Raw genomic sequence first — 20,773 nt, forward strand, 5'->3', positions numbered from 1 at the left:
AATTTCATATTTGTCTCTGCAGTAGCTGAGTGGAGACTAGAGGCTTCCCTGTGCACAGCTGCCTAGCTTGCATCAACACCAGCCTGCATATGAGGCGTTTATGGGTCATTGGTAAGTTGATATTCATAAGCAGATGTTCAGCGTGTGATGTAGTTTTAGTACAATTTTATTTATATTTTGACTCTAGGAGATGCTCTGAATTCAGGTAAAGATTATTTTAAGTAGCGTTTTAATACAGATTTGTACATTAGCAGGAATGCAGCAGAACATGGACATAAAAGCAGTTCTCACGTGAAAGTGCAATAAAAATAATTTGTCTCAAAAATATCAATAACTGCGATAATGATCTCAAAGTTAATCAAGATGATCGTGATTATAATTTTGGCCATAATGTTGCAGTTCTGGTCAGTTGTCTGAAAGTCTTTCGGATGATGCTGACCAATAACAGCTACTGTCAGCAATGTCTTGCAACTGTTTCCACCACTCCAATAATTAGTTTCAGCATTTAAATCTGCACAACAAAGCTCTGTATGATCGAAATGCCATCCAAAGCTAAAAAATATTTCAAATGCTTTAGCTGGTGTTACATCATATGAGACAAGCTCCAAACATTTGCGCTCAAGAAACCTTCACAGTAAAAAAAAAAAATCACCATTCAGTTTTTAAAAAAAATATCTGTTGCTTTGTATGTAGATGCTCTCCCTTACAAAAAAAACCCTAATCTTTCTAAACTGACTATGCATCCATCCATTTTCTATACACTGCTTAATCCTCATTGGGGTCGCGGGAGGTGGAGTCTATCCCAGCTGACTTAGGGTGAAGGCAGGAGACACCTGGACAGGTCACCAGTCTATCACAGGGCTACACATAGAGACAAACAATCACATTCACACTTACAGACAATTTAGAATAATCAATTAACCTCAGCATGTTTTTGGACTGTGGGAGGAAGCTGGAGAACCTAGAGAAAAGCCACGCATGCACAAGGACAACATGCAAACTCCATGCAGAAAGATCCCAGGTCCAGGCTGGGATGTGAACCGGGGATCCTCTAGCTGCAAGGTGACAATGTTAACCCCTGAGCCACTATGCAGACCTTAAAAGGACTAGTTCTTCTGGTGAAAATTGCTATATTTTTTGATAGAGTACCAGAGCTTCTTTAATGTGCATCTTATTGAGGTTTTACTGTCATTGGCAGGCATCTGAAAACAGGACAAGTAAAACTAAACGTCTTGGTTGCGATTTGGGAGGACTGACCCTTTAAAAAGTGGCGCCATTTTCAGCAAATACTGTAGTTATTATATAATTCTGGCTCTAACCAGAAGTCGTGTACAAGTTCTACATGAATACCAAAGCGCACATCCTCCTTTATGTTTTTTCTTTATTTTTATTCAATTTTAATGAGCTGCTGCATTTAAATTTTAATGGAGGTGGCACTCAGAGTCTTCCCAGTGCACAGTATTGTTCTTTGTATTTACAGCATGTATAGAAATATTCTTTACCAAGGGGGTTATTATGAATGGAATAATTTCAGACAAAGCAAAAAAAAAAAAAAAAAAAACTCGGTTAATTAGCTATATGGAGAAAATGGAGTCAACAATGCACACTCTGCAAATGTAGTCACAGCTATGTTTCTAAACTATACCACTTTTAAAAATGGAAATATTAACTTTTCTTGCGGTCCACTGAACAAAGACAAAAGGCTAAGACATCTGTACCCGTCATTAAAAGTACCTGATTATCATTAATGTCTAATTTGTTCATGTGTTGGAGTGCGAACTGTGGACAGAAATGTTGTTGTGCATTAGAGAAACCGCCAGGTCACCGATGCTCTCCTGGTGTAATGAGGCTTTTGGTGCCAATGAAGCTGAAGATTTGCTAACCGCTAGCTGTCCAATTAGCCGTCCTGCTCTCAAACTACATCCAGTCACTGTGGGGACAAACTGCCGAGACAAGCTCACAGGACAAGGAGGGACTACAAGAGGACTTTGGAGAATTCACACAACATTACACAGCTAATAGAGTTTGAACAGTGTTAATGTATGCAATGAGCCGTTCCCTTCGCAAGTCAATTATATACAGACATTAATGAGGATAATGTGCGCTGGGAGGGAGCTCTGGTCTTTGTCTAAGCAAGAGAAACAGCCATTTATATAGGTCAGCAGCGGCTATATGAAGAATTGTTCCTGCTGGATTTGCTTGGAATTACTGAACATTTGCATACAAACAGTGGTGATTGTTTCGGCACAGATTGCTGAAGCTGCAGTTGACAATAGACAACAGCGCCGCAGCCAAGGAGGCAGATTTAGGTGTCATTCAGGTCCAGGTTGCCTGCGGCTACAGATACAATGAATATCACTAATTTCTGATGGAAGTTAATTTAACCTCACAGCACTGATTTAGTGGACAAAAATGAATAGAGACACTCTTCAGCAGGAGAGAGATCTTACGTTTGCCTGTGTAAATACTATAAAATCTCCAATTTGTGGCACACTTGGCTCTTAGTGTTGAATTTACTGGTTTTGTTCCTCGTCTAGAAATATCCCTTACCATTTTCAGAGAGGTTAAGACACCATGTAACAGAGTTTTTGTTGCAGGCACATAAATAGGATCTCCATGAGAGCTCCCTCAAGGACTGAAAAACAGAAAGTGTAAGTATTGATTTTATGCAAAGCTACATTCAGAGCAACTCCTTTAATAAATTTCCTCTGACCTCGGAGTTCAAGGTACTTCCGTTCCATGAAAGCCGTTTGGTTGCGCAGCATTTCTGTGAAGGCAGAATTGTACAGGTTTGTTAAATTAGACTTGATCAGTGAGCTTTTTATGACCAGGTAAAATAATAAAAATATACTCAAGCCAACAGCAGGCGGCTTAATAGTTTGCCTGAATAGTTGTGGATTATTTAAACCTGGAAGCTAATTAGTTTTGTGCAGCAACTGTGTTCTAATGAGCTGCTCTACTTAATGCTTGAATTTGCTTTGAGCCATACATCTCTGATTCATGACCTCTTCCTATAGATCACTTTCACAGCGTACACTGACGTCATAGCAGGAAAAGTAATTAACGGCTGCAATGAACTACCGCAATGACCACAAACTGTTAAAAGAGAAGCATCAAATCTGCCCTTGAACTAAATTTGTTTTTAAAAGTGCTAGTTTTTTATGGAACTGCTGCTGCATTGATCAATCTGCTGTTGTAACATGTTAGTTGCTACTGTTATTAGTGAATAAATACAGTTATACGTTGTCCTCTGAGTGAAAACTGACTGCACTGGGTTTACTTTGTGTGTTATTGTGTAACATGTGCTCCATGTTTGCAATGATGGCCAGTTCAAACACTCCCTGGCTACTGTATTAGTTACACCTCTTGTACAGTCTAATGCAATTCAGCAGTTAGTTCTAGTTAGTGGAGATGCTGTGTGTTGAAATGTGAAATACATTTTCAATATTCTTGAATATTGTGTTTTTAAATGAGGTGATCAAGACAACAGAAATACTTCTTGATATAGTTCAAATCAACGGCAATGATAAACATATGGTTAAATGAATGCCTCTGACAAAATCAGTAAAAACTGAAAATTATTATTTTTGTAAAGGCAGAAATGTTATTTTGGAGTTAATTTGGTGTACCTAATAAAATGGTCACCAAACGTATATCATTGATTGTTAGAGTTTTTGACCACTGATTATATATAAAGATGGATTAACCCTCCATGTCATCACCCACAGATTTCCTGTTGTTTTGAAGCTCAGTCTCTGACTCATCCTACCTCCCAGGGTGGTGTCCTGCTCGGCTGCACTAAGTCGCGACAATATCGGATCATTTTTGTGTGATAATTGTCAACTTTTTGAGTTAAGCGGTTAATCCGCCGTCTAAAGTAGGGACTTCTGTGTTATATTGTTTTTCACATGTATATACATTGAAATTGTTTTTTTATTCAAAATAATTTTTTTTTCGTTTTGCTTTTTTTATCAGTCCGATGGCAAGCTTTTTGCATCGAAATTTCAGTCTGATGTGCACCAACTAGTGTATGTTCTGGTTGACAATAAAGTGGCTATTCTGTTCTTCTATTCTAAAACAATTAATTAGCAAAGAGTGCAACAGGAGTGGGGGTTCATGCAAATGTCACTGGACCAACTGTGACAGTACTGACCTGTACTTCAAAGCAGCCAAGCCCTTAATAATGCCTATCTTTCAGTCATAATACAATTTAAATTGGTGAGTTATATAAACATTTGCCATCTGTACAGCTGTCATGAATGGCAAAATTTGTTATTGAGACCAAAACAGTTTTTTGTGCCAAGCTTCTACTGCAAAGCTGGACATTCTAACATGAGGGTCTGTGGAGACTGACTCATTTTTGAAAAAGCCTCAAGTGGACATTTGAGGAACTGCAGCACCAGAAATCACACCATGAAAAACCAAACAACCAAGAAATAGTAAATACTGATACAAAATAATGTTTTTCAAGCACAAAACTAGCTGAAAAATGCTACAAAAAAAGATTTTCACATCGAACGCAGTTTAACTTCGCAAAGACATTACCAAATGCTCTGGAAAGCACCATGTTCATTTCTTCACAATAGGAACAAGAAAAGCACTCAGAGAGCGCAGTGCTCTGCCAAGGCTGCTCAGTCAACATATGACTTCAGACAGATGAAGTCTTTAAAAAAATTGTGGTCTGCAGCAGTGGATTTGTAATCAGATCGTGATCGTCAGCAGGCAGCTGACATAGCGGTCACTTGTCATAGTTACAGTGACACGTGCCACAATCTCGCTATGATACAGAAATCTTCAACAAATCTGTGGATCCAGACTATAAGCTGCATCACTGCCAAAATCTAATTAGTTTGTCCTTCGTCATTTCTGACCTTCCCTCAAAATTTCATCCAAATCCGTTATTCCGCTTTTGAGTAATGATGCACACAGACAGACAGACAGACAAACCAACGCCTGTAGTCACATAACTCTGCCGCGTTCCTTCACCAGAGCAATTACAGCTACTGTAGAACTGCTCTTGGTCATGTGCAGTTGCAGAAAGTCCAATAAGCTAAACAAACTAAACTTAAAGATGAAGTTGGCACCAGTGCATCACTTTGAAAAGAAAAGAGTGTTTCCTTACCCTGCCCATCTGTTCGAAGCTCAGAGATTATCACTGCTTGAAAACCAAGCATATTTCTGACTATAAAAACTGCTCATAAAACTAAAAGTTCATGTCCTTTTTTTAAAAGAAAAAAAAAGACATTAATCAAACACTAACAGAGTGTCTGTTGGTCAACATGACTGTTGCTTTAAAGCATTCAGTCACTGCATCAAATTTCAGGGTGAGACTCATTTCTGTCACCTTTAACAGTCACTGTGCAGCAGCCCTTGATCAACACCACTTAAGAAATAGTTTGACAAATGAAAATATGTAGTGAAAACAGAGCCAGTGAAAAAAGAACAATGTGTGTAATTTTATGAGGGCAGAACACCGTTTCTCTTATGTTAATGAAAAAAAAAGAAATGTTCAGGATATTTCCCCACCAGCTTTTCACACAGGGGAGTTTGATCTGTGGTTTGTAGCCGATTTTAGCACTTATCTCACTGTCAGGAGGTAAAATCCTTCTCAAAACATCAGATATGAATCAGGGAAATTAACAACACCATGAATGCACTTAATTAGACTCAATAAAACTAATTATCTGGCTGCATAACAGATAACCAGGACTTTAAGGCAGTAAGCCAATAAGCCAAAATAAATAGGAATTAACATCAAAGTGAAATGGCTTCTGTCAGGATCTCCCCTCTATCTATTTCTCATCTTAATGACGAGTGATGAGTGACTGTTCGTCAGCTCCCAGCTGTCACAGCGGATCACACAGAAATTAAAGCCCGTCATTCATTTGTGCTGTCTTCATGTTGCACTGTGAAAAGGCCGTCAAACTAATCAGCTCAGACAGGATGCATCACGTCGAGGTCTGATGATACGAGCAGATTAAAACTGGATTAAATTCCTCCTGAGGTGAAGGAGCGCGAACACTGCACAGCAGTCTGTCACAGAGGCCTGGTCTAAACCGAGCAGCAGTCTGCGTGTGCTGTACTATAAACACACCTGATCCAATTAACATGAGTCTCTATGGCTTTTAATTAAATCAGGTGTTATGAGAGAAACCTTGCACGGCTGGATAGGAGACAGCTGCTCGTATCTGACAGCTTGAAGGACTGTCAAAAAAGAGAAAGAGAGAGAGTGCAAACAAGTGAAACGTTAAATTGAAGCCACAGCATCATCCCAGCATCTCTAACCTGACAGGATGACAAGGTACCACATTTATGTCGGCTGAAAGAACTGGCTTCACAAACCTGGTTCACAAACACCCTCAGCTGATCCCCTGACATTGAAAGGTAATTAGGTCTTTTTTTTTATTAGCACTTCTGGTGCTTTTGAATATTGTTGTCATGGAACTGTAGATCTAAAATATTTCTATTGTGTCGGCACTTTAAGGATTTCTTGTTTACGCTGGCTTAAAAGTTGAAAGTAATTCTTGGCCTTAAACAGGGTGTGACAAGATAAAATATAACAGATAAAAACATACAGTGCCAAGAAGTCCTCTACAAAATGCAACAAGTTGTACACACAGCTACTGAATGAACCTAAACAGTACATTCAAGGTCACATATTTTGCTCCATTTCAGCAAATTAATGAAAGATTCCCATGTCCTTCAAATGTGTCTTTTTTTTCAGCTCAAAATACTGCAAAGAAGGTTCATCTTAATCTGACCCCTAGTTTTAGCCCTGTTCTAAACACACTGTAGCTTTAAATACAGCAGAGCCACAGCTGTATACGCCCACTTCAGGAAGAAAACTCTCTCTGCATCTGTGATTGACAGCGCAGAGCAAAGCAGCTGGCTATAACAGCTGACGTGAATGAATGAGTGAGACCAGGACTTTCTACCCACCCTTTCTATCTTTCTTACGTAGCGATCATCTGACTTGGAAATATCACCGAATTAACAACACAGCTGTTGTTTTTAACTTGTGTATTTGTGGTTTTAAAATCTGTATTTTAGCTGTGAAGAACAGCAGCTCTGAAATGGATCTGAAGTGACCGGTTTGACAAATAGCAGAAGTAAACGTCTTCATATCTCAAAAGCTTTTATTTTACGCCTCCAAGTTTATATCAACCACATAACACAATAGGAATGTTTTTTTCCCCAAATATGGGACCTTTAATGTCATTTTTTCAAGCTGAGCTCATAATTTTGGTGCCGAGTTAATCACACTGTATTACACTTCATAGTCATCACTGTTGTCTGCATTAAAAAGTTGGATGAACTTCATCATTGACAAGGCATAAAGATTTTTAAAAAATCCTTTTCAAACTCCTCCATCAAAGCTTCTTAGTTTTCTCTGTATTTTTCTCTCATTAACTGTAAATCTCTATTGCAGACAATTTTACAAAACAGTGACTAAATATACCACATGTACATAATTACCATTGAAGAGGCTCAACCTTGTTAACTACAAACACAGGCCATCTTTCATTTCCCTTGTTGATTTAGATTCTATCTGATGTTCAACATAACTTTATTAAAATCAGTATTAAATGCAAAATGCAGAGAATGTGAAGATTGGTTGCCCAGAGGTTAGGATGCAAATCAGGGCAGGAGGCAACAGTTCAGCCATCCAGACCTTTGTTTCATGTCATACGCACCTCATCTTTGTTCTGTCTTCACTTATCCAATCATAATTTTAATCTGTAGCTGGTTGAAGTGGAACTTAATAGACTGCTGTGCATTTTAATCTATTGTAATGCATTTTATTTTATATCTAGGTCAGCCGCTCTGATAAATATAGATATAAAAGTACGATAACTTCCTATGAACAGTACTAGAGTAAATGACAGTGTCAGTACAGTGGGTTACTTTGCACCACCATGCAGCAGTGTGCTGATGGCTTGTTCCTGCAGCGAGCCAGAGGCCTAAATACAGAGAGGTCATGTGGATCAATTATTGCAAATCTTTTCCAGGTCATACATACATCCGCCCAGCACTCCCCAGTCTGTAGAACTGCTGCATGTTAGTCATCTATGCATGAGTGAAGGAGAACTGTTTAGATTACACCTCAGTAATTAAAGGGGTCGACAACATGAAGCATCACTCTGCTTTTATCTGCGTAAGTCTCATCGTGTCGCTTGAAGATTCTGAGGCGACTGACAGAGTCCTGAAATCTGACACTAAGAGAGGCACCTGCAGGCAGCAGCTTTTTATCAGTCTGTTAATTTATGCTTAAGTGTTGTGTACAGAAACTTTTATATAGCAACAACCAAACTGTTCCAATAAATCTTTGAACCTCAAGCAGTTTCTGACCGCGTTTCTCTACTCACATTTTTACTCACTGTGGGCTCATTTTGTCACTACAACATAAAGTCTGTGCCTCTACAGAGACAGTACAGCCATGTTACCAATAGTAAAAACAATGGTAACTCTATATACTATAGATATTTTAATGCTTACATTCATTTTATTTGTTTCTATACTTCTCTCCATCTATACAGCCTGCCGTTAGCTGAAGAGTCCTAGAATTTTCATTTTCATTGCTTTTCAATTGTGCTGAAAAGAGCAGAATCTTTAAATGAGACATGAAGAAAAAAGTGATTTTAAGCTAAGATTTCAAAAGTTGTCCAATGGAAATGCACATCACAAATGAGCTAGACTGGTCAAAGAATGTCAGATGGTTGAAAGGTTTGAAAGGTTGAAGTTGTTTTTATCCCAGTTATCTATTCAACGGTGTAATTTTGGCATTTCTTTAAAAAAAGACAGCAGCCCTTTCAAACCTGCAGGGTGATTTTGGGGCTCAGATGGTTAAGGCATTATGAAAGCATAACAGGCCTTTTGTTAAATTATTTTTTTTAACATTTACTGTGTGCTGGGGCTACACAGTGACTTGGTGTTTCGCACTTTCACCTTGCAGCTAGAACATCCCTGGTTTGCATCACAGCCTTTCCGGAATCTGGTGATTCTAAATTGTCTGTAGGTGTGGATGTGATCGTTTGTTTGTCTGTATATGTGTGATAGACTGGTGACCTGTCCAGGTGTCCCCTGCCTTCACCCTAAGTCAGCTGGGATAGACTCCAACCCCCCTGCAACCCTAATGTGGATCAAGCGGTGTATAGATGATGATGGATGGATGGATGGATGGATGGATGGATGGATGGATGGATGGATGTGTGCTTGTAAGGATACAGTTGTATTCCTGGTTTTACTAAGGTTTAAGAGCACCACAAACATCATTTTTAGTTCTTCAATCACAGACAAAATATGCCTATAACTCAAATCTAACAAAACAGACAAACCCATGATAGGTTTATTAGTCAACTACATCCTCACACTGAAGTCCTCCAGGAATGAAAGATTGGATTTTTGCTGATACAATATCCGCTATTTTCCAACTAATTCTGGCAGATCGCCGATGCAGATATATGCACATATTTTTTCCACCTAATTGCAGAGAACATGAGGTCTCTCCTGTAGTGGATTCAACATATTATTATGTCTCCTAACAGCCTGATGACCTACTGGCAGGTACAGATATAAAATACAATACTTTTCAAATGTGCACTTTCACTAGAAAAAATAGGAAAACTATGTCAAATTTTAAAGATTACTATTACTACATACAGCAGCCCTTTTTACATAATGTAATTTGTAGCTGTCGATATGAAAATGCACATATTTCTCTTTAACCAAGTATCAGATAAGCTGGAATAAATGTTTGTCATCTTGCTGGAACAGTTACTTAAATGAATTATCTACTATCCAATTTGTTTTCTGTCTTTTATTTTAAAAAAATCTGGTTGTTGTCTGATTTACAAAAAGAAAATCAGGTAAAACAACAAATTATTTGAAAAGTAACTACCAACATTGTTAGCAGACTGGAGAAAACTAATGTGAGAAGCTTACGAGCTGGGTTTTATCAGGGAGAGTCAGACAGACAACTTTTTTCATTTAAGGAGCTAAGTACATTCCTGAGGATTTCATTTTAATTTGTATTCAGGGTCCGAGTGGAACAGACAGAAACACACAGACAGGAAAAACCTTGGAGACACAGGAGATCTGCTGGGATCTGAGCCAACGGGGGAACGGAGCTGAATTCTCAAGCGTGTCTTGAACCTGAACGGCCACAACCACTGCTCACGCCTTTCTGGGACATTCTACCTTCACTTCTGCCCGTCTTCGTATTCATGCACTGCAGCAGAGTGTGGCAGGAGGCTGTCACTTCCAGATCATATGATGATTTAGACGCAGTGCCAGCGAGCCAATAAGACTTCTGAGAGTTTGTCTTAAGAACACCTTTACTTTATATTCCACCATTGTCAGAGGAGGGGAGAGGAAAGCAGCTGAGTGTGAGCTCATGACTGAAGTTTAAGGTTTCCTCTAATCTGCAAACTCAACTCCACATCCTCCTTCAAAGCACAGCAATGACACCAGACTGAGGAGGAGGCACGCAGCCCCCAGGCCAGCAGCCACACTCCACCCTCATGATAAATTAATTGTCATGAAGCATTCAGATGAATTTTGTGGATATGGGAGCACATACAGGATGAGAGATCTGATGAAATGTCGGACTAAGCCAAACAAACAGCCCCTCTCCTCCTACAGTCTGTCTCTTGGAAAGGCTTCTGCTGAGCACGCAAGCTCATTCTCAGCTCCACAGTCACACAGATGAAATAATTCCTCTCAGGGAAAGGAAAATATTACGACAGTATTTGGCCACCGCCTGCAGCACAGGCCATAAACAGAGGGACTTGTATGATAACTCCATCTGGACGAGCTGGAATACAGACAGTACGAGGGCTGAGCTTTCTACAGGGAGCCATCAGAGAACAAGGAGGCTGGAATACACTTCCTCTGACCTACGTGGCTGCATTCTCTCTGCAGGCCTTCATGCTCAAAGCACTGCTCAGACATCCACGATAACGGTTTACTTCCTCCGCTAAAACAAAAATCACAGCTTATGTAGATTTAAACTGACAGTGAATCTCCACCTCCAAAAACCTTCAAACACAAACAGGAAAATGTGCAGTAATATTCTCTTTGTTTAATCAGTGCAAAGACTGATCTTAACTTCTGCTGCCTTCAAGTCTTGTTCTATAATAAAGTATCATTAAAAAAAAGTGGATCACACATAGAAGCTGAGTTGCGCCCTCAGAGTTGACTCAAAAGTCAGAAGAAGCAAAACTCAACTTGGTTTCACAGTTGATTCTCTCATAAGATGTCGACCTCAGCTTCAAAAATCTAGTTTTTGACCTTGTTAGCATGTCCATATGGTGTTTTTTATATGCTAGAATACACACCATGAGCATAATAAGCAGTCAACCCCATAACTGAGCATTTCCATCAGGAAACTGCAGCTGAGGTTTCACACTGAACAAACGTAAAGAACCAATCCTGTCAGCTTGTAGGGCAGAGCGTTCCGTGTCCTTGTTCTTCGTCAGAATCAGTTTTCAAACATATTTAGCTGAATTAGTCAAATACTGCAACTTGCTGTTTGTGTAGAGTAGTTTTGCAGTGTTTGAGCAGAGCTGTAGGTGAGCTGGTGTGCTCGAGCTGCAGTGAGGAGCAGAGGGGTGGGTGGTGACAGAGGCAGGGACTTCACAGACCTGCACATTCATTCGGTGTAGAGTCACATTTAAGCTCCCTTAAGGCAGGAAGGAAACATTTTCATGCAAAAAAAAAATCTAAATATGCAACTGTGAAACACACACAGATGGGTTTTTAGCGGTTCAACCAAGTATTTGTATTATAATTAGGAGTGGATCACACTTGAAATCAGTCACACCCTCAGAGTCGACTCATCCATCAGAAGAACCAGAACAACTTTTTCTCAGAGATTTTATGTCAATATTTGAGCTAATTCTGTATTCATTACAGGAGGCTATGCACTTTCTAAATTTGTTCAATATGACTTACTGACTCTTAGAAGAGAGCAGTTGATGCGCAGTAGTTGACTTTCTACTCGCTCGCTATTCATTAGGCCTTCATATTATTAACAACTTAATGTTGATACAGGCCTTTAAGAAAAATAAAAAAAAACTTATCCAATTGGAACTGTGCTCCATTTCTCTCTTTAGCTTCAGTAGACAAACAACCAGCTAATAGTCACACTGCATTTTTCTTTAAAATAAGTTTGCATCTGTTAAAACAAGCAGTTAAATATTTAAATAACTTTACTGCAAGCTTGCAGTCTGTAGGGGCAGTGCAGCGGTCACTGCGACTGACTGCAGCAGAACTGGGCATGAATGTAGGATGGTACATTAAGAATTGTAATGTGAACATGAAAAAGCATCAGCAATGATGCACAGTGTAGAAACCATCATCGACGGTTGATGCACTGGTCTGAGATGCCAACTCTGAAAATGACGGGCCTACATGAGAGTAAGGGAGCAAGTTAAAACTCATTATTATGAATGAACCCCTAACTGTAGAATACAAGTAAGAGTATGAGTACAAACAGATTAATAACTAAAATAAACTATATGTCGGTCAGAACTACCTGGAAAAGAAAATCATTCACTCAAAAAACTTTCAGATGTGGTCTGTGTAAATAAAAATCTCTCTCTCCATGTTCTGTTGACTCTTCTTCTTCTCTAATGTGTAATTCCACTCAGCTGCCCTTTCAATATCACATGAATGCACTGTGGATTCTTTCCATCAGTAAAGTCTACAGAGTTGAGAGGAGAAGTTTGCACAACGAGAAGAGCCACCGAGCTCTCGAGTATCTCACAGTGGGACGGATCTGTGAAGGATGAAACCAGCACAGTGCTGAGGTGCTGCTGAGCAACACACTCATTTATATAATAATGATGCTGTACATACACACTAAATAAAGATTACATGCAAAATGAGTAATATTTTTAAACTGTTTGATTTGATACAATCACACTGAATTCAATTATTGTTATATGTATCAGTTTATGCAGAGCAACTGGAAGCATGAAATAAGAAAATGCTCAGTGGAGTTAAGTGTACAATTTACACACACACACAGACACAGACACACACACACACACACACACACACACACACACACACACACACTGTGGCTTTGCTGTATGAGCCTCGCCCCAAGTCATCACTTTCTAATCCTCTCTCGCTGCTCTCTTCATCTCACTTCTTAACCTCGGTGCCCATTCAGGCTGAATCTCCGATCTGTAAAACAGAAGCTGCTCCCTCCCTGCAGTCAGACCCAGCAAGTCGTTCACTGAGAAAATACTTCTCAAAGTGCCAATAACGGAGCCTCTAAGCTGTGTGGGCCGTAAACAGGCTGGAGGGGGGGTGTGGAGCTCAAAGCTGCCGAAAACGCTGCCAGAAATCGCATCGGTTGTGCTTAAAAGCCGATGTTCACACTTGAAAAAGCAACGAGGTCTGATAACAAAAAAAAGAGATGACAAAGAGGTTAAACAAGAGTCAGAAAGGGAGAAGTTAAACTCCCTATATAGAGTTTTGTATAGAGAAGACTTTTGAAAATGTAAGGATATGGAGGCTTTTGAATTTCTGAGAACCTTTGCATTCTTTAAAGACAGATTCATCCCGAAGAGCAAATTTGGGGAAGGAAGTGTCAGCGTTAATGACTGCTGCGTTGGCCGTTTCTCCTTCCGTCACACAGTAATGTATCAATCACTGCCACCGACAAAAATAACTTCAGTTCTGCTGCTCATAATCGACTGCAAATAAGCCGCCACAAGGTCAAAGTCAAGTTCACTCTGCTTTAACTCACAACCTCCTGTATATAATGAGATAATCAGTACAGAAATCCATTAGCCGGACGACAGAAAATGAACTATTTTGAAAAGCAATTCATCATTTCAGTCATAATGTCACTCGCAGCCCCCAGCTTCTCCAACAGCATGATGACATATTGTATCACTGTGCACTTAAAGTCAAGTCAGTTTTATCAAAAAGCAGAAATATCACAAATGTGCCTGAAGTGGTTTCACAGTCTGAGCAGAAAACAACATCTTCTATCCTCAGACCTCAGTCAAAGCAACATTTCAGATGTCTGTCTCAATGTACACAAGTTCATTGATAATGCTGATCATTCATGCTTTTTCTCCTAACAGATCCTTCACTGATATTTTTACATTACACCTGGTCTCAATATTTACTTTTTGGTAGAACCTGCGGGAATATTTGATAATTTCCCAGTGGAACCTTAAATCTTAACTTAAACCTCAGTCCCATTTACAGTTACATGCTGTTACTTACCAACAACAACGTGAGGCATAGAAATGGAAATGTGCTGTTTGAAATGTGAACTGCAGGAACAGAAACAATGTAGTAGCCATTTACTGATCGAGACATTTCTCTGAGGCAGACTGTAACTTTAATATTTTATCATACTGTAATATAATGGGCCATATTCTGATGACGGCTCCTAATGTACCAATAACTCATCTCTCTGACACCAAGGTGTCTCGAGCTTTTACCACCAACCTCGTTCCTCGTGTCATTCTTTTCCATATAAATAATTATTCTGTCTTGAAAATAAAAACATTTTAATGTAAGTGCTGCAGAGAAGTTCACATTGTGGCCAAAAATGAATGTAAAACCAATTATATAGGCTTATTATAATTTCTCATTTTATTGTTTTTGCTACAAAGTTTAATTTTTTTGTTTTCCTTGTGTTTCATTGCCAACATGCCATGGACCAACGACAACATCTATCCATTATCTATACACCACTTAATCCTCATTAGTGTTGTGGAGGGTTGGAGTCTATCCCAGCTGACTTAGGGTGAAGGCAGGAGACACCCTGGACAGGTCAACAGACTATTGCAGAGCTACATATAGAGACAAACAAACACACTCACATTCACACCTATGGACAATTTAGAGTTACCAATTAACCTCAGCATGTTCTTGAGCTGTGGGAGGAAGCTGGAATACCTGGAGAAAATCCACGCATGTACAGGGAGAAGATGCAAAACTCCATGCAGAAAGATCCCGGGAAGGCAGGTGACACAAACCAGGGATCTTTCAGCTGCAAGGCGAAAGTGCTAACCTCCACGTCACTGTGCGCACCAGCAACAAAGAGAGAATAATGCATTCAGAAGACTGTAACTTTGGAAGATAATGACTTGATTTGTCTGAGTCGCTGCTGAAGCCTTATATCAGCTTTGCTTGACCGTTGAAATGCATTTCGCCTTCCTTCATTTACACTCACATCACTCCAGGAAGGGATGTGTTCACAGGCAGTCTGGGCCGAGGAAGAGAAGCAATTACAAAGATCAAAATGTGCTTTGATGCAACGGACACATGGCTGCTGTGTTTAATTGTGAGCTCCCTCTTTAACGGATGGAAGACTGCTACTACACTGATCATAGGGCTCTAAGATAGTCTAGAGAAACTCCATCGCACTATTTTCACCTAAAGAAAAACTTCCGGAACTCATATTCAAGTATTTTCCAGTTGAGAAGAGCTACAGAAAAGCTGCTGCCGGTATGTAAAAAAGTCCTAGTTTTAAATAAGGTTTAATTCCATACTTTGACCCATAAACACAAGTTTGTCCTGGTTTCTGCACCCATCTAAAAATAGTTAAATTCAGTCCAAATGAGAGCATCATTTTTCACTATCTGGGCAACACACAACCGGGAGTTTACACTGTCTGGAGACTTTTTAAAGCATGAAAAGTGTTTTCACTTTTCTCTGTTTCTCTGACAGTGCTTCTCCTTTAAGGGTCCACTTCCTCTGACCTCTGAGAGCCGGCAGCCTCGTGTCCACTGTCCTGATCTAGCAAACATGTCTGCAACATGACACGCTACAACTGCATACCGAAATAGCACAGCAAGGGGAACTCACACCGTAGCTGCTCAACAAGTCACCATATATCAAAGCACAACTCAACACATACACTGGCACAAAGTGAGGGAAGCCTTACAGAATTATGGTTGTCCTTCAATCAGGAGATGTCCACCAAGTCACTGAGCAGCTCTCTGGTTCTCTGGTTTAACTTAAACTGGCAAGGCACTCGGGAAAATGCCCAAAACGTGAGATGGGAGTTGTGTTGAACAGCTGCACTGCTCTTATCTGAAGGTCAGCTCCTCGTTCAGGAGTCTGACTGATAACTCGCTGCAGCTGTGAAGGTGACTGAAAGCAGAGTGTTTTCTGTGTTCAGGACATGAAGGTCAGAGAGAAGCAGCTGATCCTTCATCTCACCATCTCAGCTCTGCTACACACTTTCACTGCAATGAAACAAGGTGAAAGGAAATGAACAGAATGAGAGAGTGAGCCAAGATGACTGGGTATTCATGCGACTGTGCATGTCTCCAAAACAGTAATTAAGAAGCTCTTTTCCCCGCAGAGCAGCTGGTTTATCCTTGGCCAGTAGGAGAATGCAGACACTTAACAGTGTTTATGGTATTATACTGCAGATTAATTGATCATGTTCACACTGAAAACAAAGTTTAGACGTCCTCTGAGCTGTACAGAGACACTGCTCTGTGACGCTACAGCACATTTCAGCAGCAAATGAGATTATATGGGTCGTAATAGCTTCTTCCTGCCATATGACTCTTTGGTAATTATATAGTGATGATACATTCACCTACTCTGCCACTTTGCATTGCAGCCACAACAAAAGTGTAAAATGTATTTCTGAGTTTAGGAAACAGTTTGGATAATAAGCATTTTCACTTTGATTAGATGAGAACATCAAAACCATATCCATGTCTGTGTGAGCACAGAGTCAGAAATGTATTAGCCTAATTGATCATAAAGACAGCCTCAGCTGCCTCTGGGAAACAGCCTGAGCCACAGAAATATGGTGAGCAAAACCTGTAAAGATGACTAATCAACATGTTACACAATATGTTTATGCAAATTTAAGCACAAGAAAAAACATAATTTATAGTTTAAAAGGGAGTTAGGTGTTCTGATGTTTGTCAAGCAGGAGTTCTTGCAGGGAACTTCAACTAAAACAACTCACTTTGATGGTTTTACACTTCTGTACAAAAATGAAACAAACAGAAACAAGACAAATTCTTAATTAGTGAGCTTTTGATCAAACGTGTACTGTAAAACTTCTGAAATCTTTTTTCTTCATTTTGTAAATTTGTCTCTAAAGTATGAGGAAAAAGTGAACTAATGCATTCACATTTTACTTCACCAGAAATGCAAAGTTCTTCAGTCACTGTCAAATAAATGCTGCAATCATTCACATTGTGAAGGGGACACCCTCCACCACCACCAATATTTGGCATCTTGCTTAAGAAAGCATATAACTACTTATCAAAATAGCTGATTTATTTTCTGTTGGTTGACTAATAGACACACTGTTGCAGATCTAATAAACAGCAACTTCCTGTACAGATCTTAACTCCTGCAGCCTGAAGAGTATTTCACAGTGAAATATTCTTCTGGTCCAATCTCTCTCTCTCTGTCTCTCTCTCTCTGTGTGTGTGTGTGTGTGTGTGTGTGTGTGTGTGTGTGTGTGTGTGTGTGTGTGTGTGTGTGTGTGTGTGTGTGTGTGTGTGTGTGCGTGCGTGTGCGTGTGTGTGTGTGTGCGTGTGTGTGTGTGGTTTTCTAGACTGACAGTTCAGTCGTCCCAACAGCAGACAGAAACCTCAGTGATGAAAGTTTAATTCTTTCAGCTCATGCCTGTGGTCAGCTGATGCACATATGTAGATTTCCATTTCATCATGTTACACATTCAGTTCACTGCATGTCAGGAGGAAATACTATAGTTTCACAGTGCCACATACATTTGACAGCTTCAGGTATATAGAACATCAAGGTCTGACATGCAGAACATGCCAGTGGCTTGTAAAACACGATACACTGTTAAACAGTTTAAACAATCCGACAATATATGGAGCAGCTGAGCTGCAATGGAGCGAGTGACAGGAGGACGATACGATAAAAGGGACACCAGGCGACGACAGCGAGAGCAGGACAACATGCCGACAACATCTGCACATCATGAGAAGCATGAAACTTCCACTGTGTGAATCACATCTCAGTCTGTTGCAGTTTGCACAGATACTGAAGGGAGGATTAACATTACAGGGATGAGATGAGGGTGGATTTTGTTCAAAGGCAAATACATATTTAATAAAGTAGGGATGGGCGGATTGATCTACAATGTATCGATACCTGATGCGGTATTTTGGAGTATCAAAAAGGACCAAATGCATCAATGCGCAAAGGTTTTTCTCTCAATTTCATGACGCAGTGTTGATATTTCCACTGAGAGTTGCCCTATTTAAAATTTACACCGATCACTAGCTTAATATTCAAGTACTTTTAAATCTTGTCTTGCTTTTTTAGCCAAATAATGACAGTTTTCATTATACTTACTAATAAATTAAGAAAAAAAACCCAGCCATTAGCACTGGCTGGGGGAAGGTAGACGTATCAGTAACAGTGATCTGTAGTTCAGCATCATTTGGTCATAGATAAAAGCCTACACTTATGTATCGCCCATCCCTGTCATGCAGAGCCACAACACAGAGACAACAGGGTGTTTGTACCTCTCTCGGTGTAGTGGGTACATTTTACAGCTCGCAGACAACTCCTCTGCAGCAGAACAAGAAGAAAGAGGGTCCAAGTTACAGGGTGGAACATACCTGTGGAGCTTATCAGGAGTTACAGTCAGAGGTTTTCCTGCTGATGTGCATTCTTTAGTACTGATCTTCTACTAATTCCCAGTAACAATCCAAACATTTTCTGCCAAAACAGCTGCACAGCGCACTTGAAGTAGCCTTAAGATGGTGAAAACCAATGTGATGTAGGTCAGACTTGCTTAAGAACTAGAAAAACCCTGAAGTAAGAAATAAACACTGAAACACAGCATTGCTTTGACTGATATGAAAACACACACATATGAAAAGGATTCAAACTCACTCAAGGCTCACTGAAACGAACACTGAAATCACAGCTCCACTTAAAATGGTGCCTCTGCAGATTTGTCACACTGAAAGCCGTTGAAAGTGCCTCATTAACACATACTGTATGTAATAATGAGTCAGTCCAGAGGCTCCTGCAAATGTAGTGTTTTTTATGCACAGATCATAACTGGTGAACCATTTGCTGCCCCCACATCCCATATTCAACTGCACAAAGGTCACTTTAGATGTGATGCATTCAGGTGCTCCTCTTTAATGATGTGACCACACTGTTGATACTGGATATTTTATTGTATATAATCATAAACTTCCCTTCATTTGAGTCTGCTACATAAAGATAGAGGATTTACATCAAGCCTACTTCTCCATCAAATCACAAGTTTCACTTGCACAGGCGCCTCCTGCATGGGTTAGATGACAGGAATAAGTGCTTTAAGACAAGCTACACACAGCTTGAATGAACCTGGGTGACTAACATTCATTTTGTTTATGAACCTGAAGTGGCTCTTAATCGAGATTCTCCTCCTTCTGTCAAGCGAGTAGAAGAGCTGCAGGCTGTTTATCAGGAGTTGTCCAGGTTCCTGCCTGACTGTTCAGGGTGGCCCAGCAACTAAATTCAGCATTTCTGCGTCACTTTCACTTGGACCAGGTGACTGAAATCTGCTGCTCCCACAGGACTGAAGCAGAGCCGATGTCTGTTTCAAGCTCCGACAGAGTAAATGCATTAAACACAGGCCGTCAGCCCAGATGTTCGATTGTTTGTTCATGTCAAAGGACTGATGTTCCCATTATGGTGTTTACCACTGACATCAGCTGAATGGCGGACGGTCCACTTTAAGCTTTTTATGTCAACATTGTGGCACGGTGCCACCCACTGGCTGCCAGCTCCACTTAGTCTGTCACGTTGGCATCCACACATTTCAGCTCATTCTCTCTGTGCAGTGAGTCTGATGAGTTCCATTACATGTAGAATACGATGGAGAAACAAAGGTTACATACTGTGTGTAAACATGAAGTTAATGTTAGCGGCTAAAAATTGACCAAGCAGGGCTTTTGCACATTTTTGAAATATGGAACTAGACTGTCCCACTGTTAGCTCAGTGTGAGTTAAAGTGAAATATTACAATTCATACTGGAAGCTAAGCTTTGCTGGCTGTAAATATGCTAAATGAATTTTATGAGTGCTGTGTGACACTCTGAACACGCCATTAGCTCCTGTGTGACTCACTTGAGGCTTTAAGGACATTCCAAGTTCACCTTTATGACCACTTTACTTTGTGGGATCCTGTCGCTGAGCTGAGATGCAGCTGTTGTTAAAATAGGGGCAATAAAGAGGTAGAACACCAACACTGTTGCATCACTGTTCAGTTTTACTGGTGAAGAATTATCACACCAAACGCCCCAATAATGTCACTTAGATTTCTCCACACCTTCAGTTTAAGCTCTAACTAAACCATAATGAGATACACATTAATATGTGATCCTCTGGTAGAAAAATGTTTACTGTGGCCTGTTAAATTAGACGGCAATTTTAATTTATTTCCAGCCACAAACTGCGAAAAATGTATCCGTCAAACCCCATTAAAGACAACAGAGTGCCGATGATTCTGTGCAGTCGTTTAAGGAGCAGCTCAATTAAAATATCACTAAACTGTCCCAGAGGTGGGACGCTGACAGCAGACGGACTCTGGTAATGTGAGGAGGGTTCAGGTGTATTTGAACCATGCTGGAGAGCTGGCATGTATAATTCAACACACGCGCACACACACACACACACACACACGCACACACGCGCACACGCGCACACACGCACACACGCGCACACACGCACACACACACACACACACACACACACACACACACACACACACACACACACACACACAGCG

At 40.2% G+C, this 20,773-nt stretch overlaps 1 protein-coding gene across 3 annotated transcripts in view; it reads right to left on the reverse strand.

Annotated features, from left to right (window-relative positions):
• homer3b (homer scaffold protein 3b) overlaps nt 1–20,773 on the reverse strand; it is a 60,991-nt gene that overhangs the window by 39,079 nt on the left and 1,139 nt on the right. For 2 of the 3 annotated variants that reach the window (XM_055018711.1, XM_055018707.1), the window contains exon 2: nt 18,510–18,555. The exons of the other annotated variant lie outside the window; for it this stretch is intronic. In XM_055018711.1, the coding sequence (XP_054874686.1) occupies nt 18,510–18,532 (23 nt within the window). In that variant the 5' untranslated portion in view covers nt 18,533–18,555. The remainder of the gene's footprint in view (nt 1–18,509; nt 18,556–20,773) is intronic. 3 annotated transcript variants of the gene reach the window in all.

This window comes from Amphiprion ocellaris, chromosome 2 (genome assembly GCF_022539595.1).
Source record: "Amphiprion ocellaris isolate individual 3 ecotype Okinawa chromosome 2, ASM2253959v1, whole genome shotgun sequence".
NCBI lineage: Eukaryota > Metazoa > Chordata > Actinopteri > Pomacentridae > Amphiprion > Amphiprion ocellaris.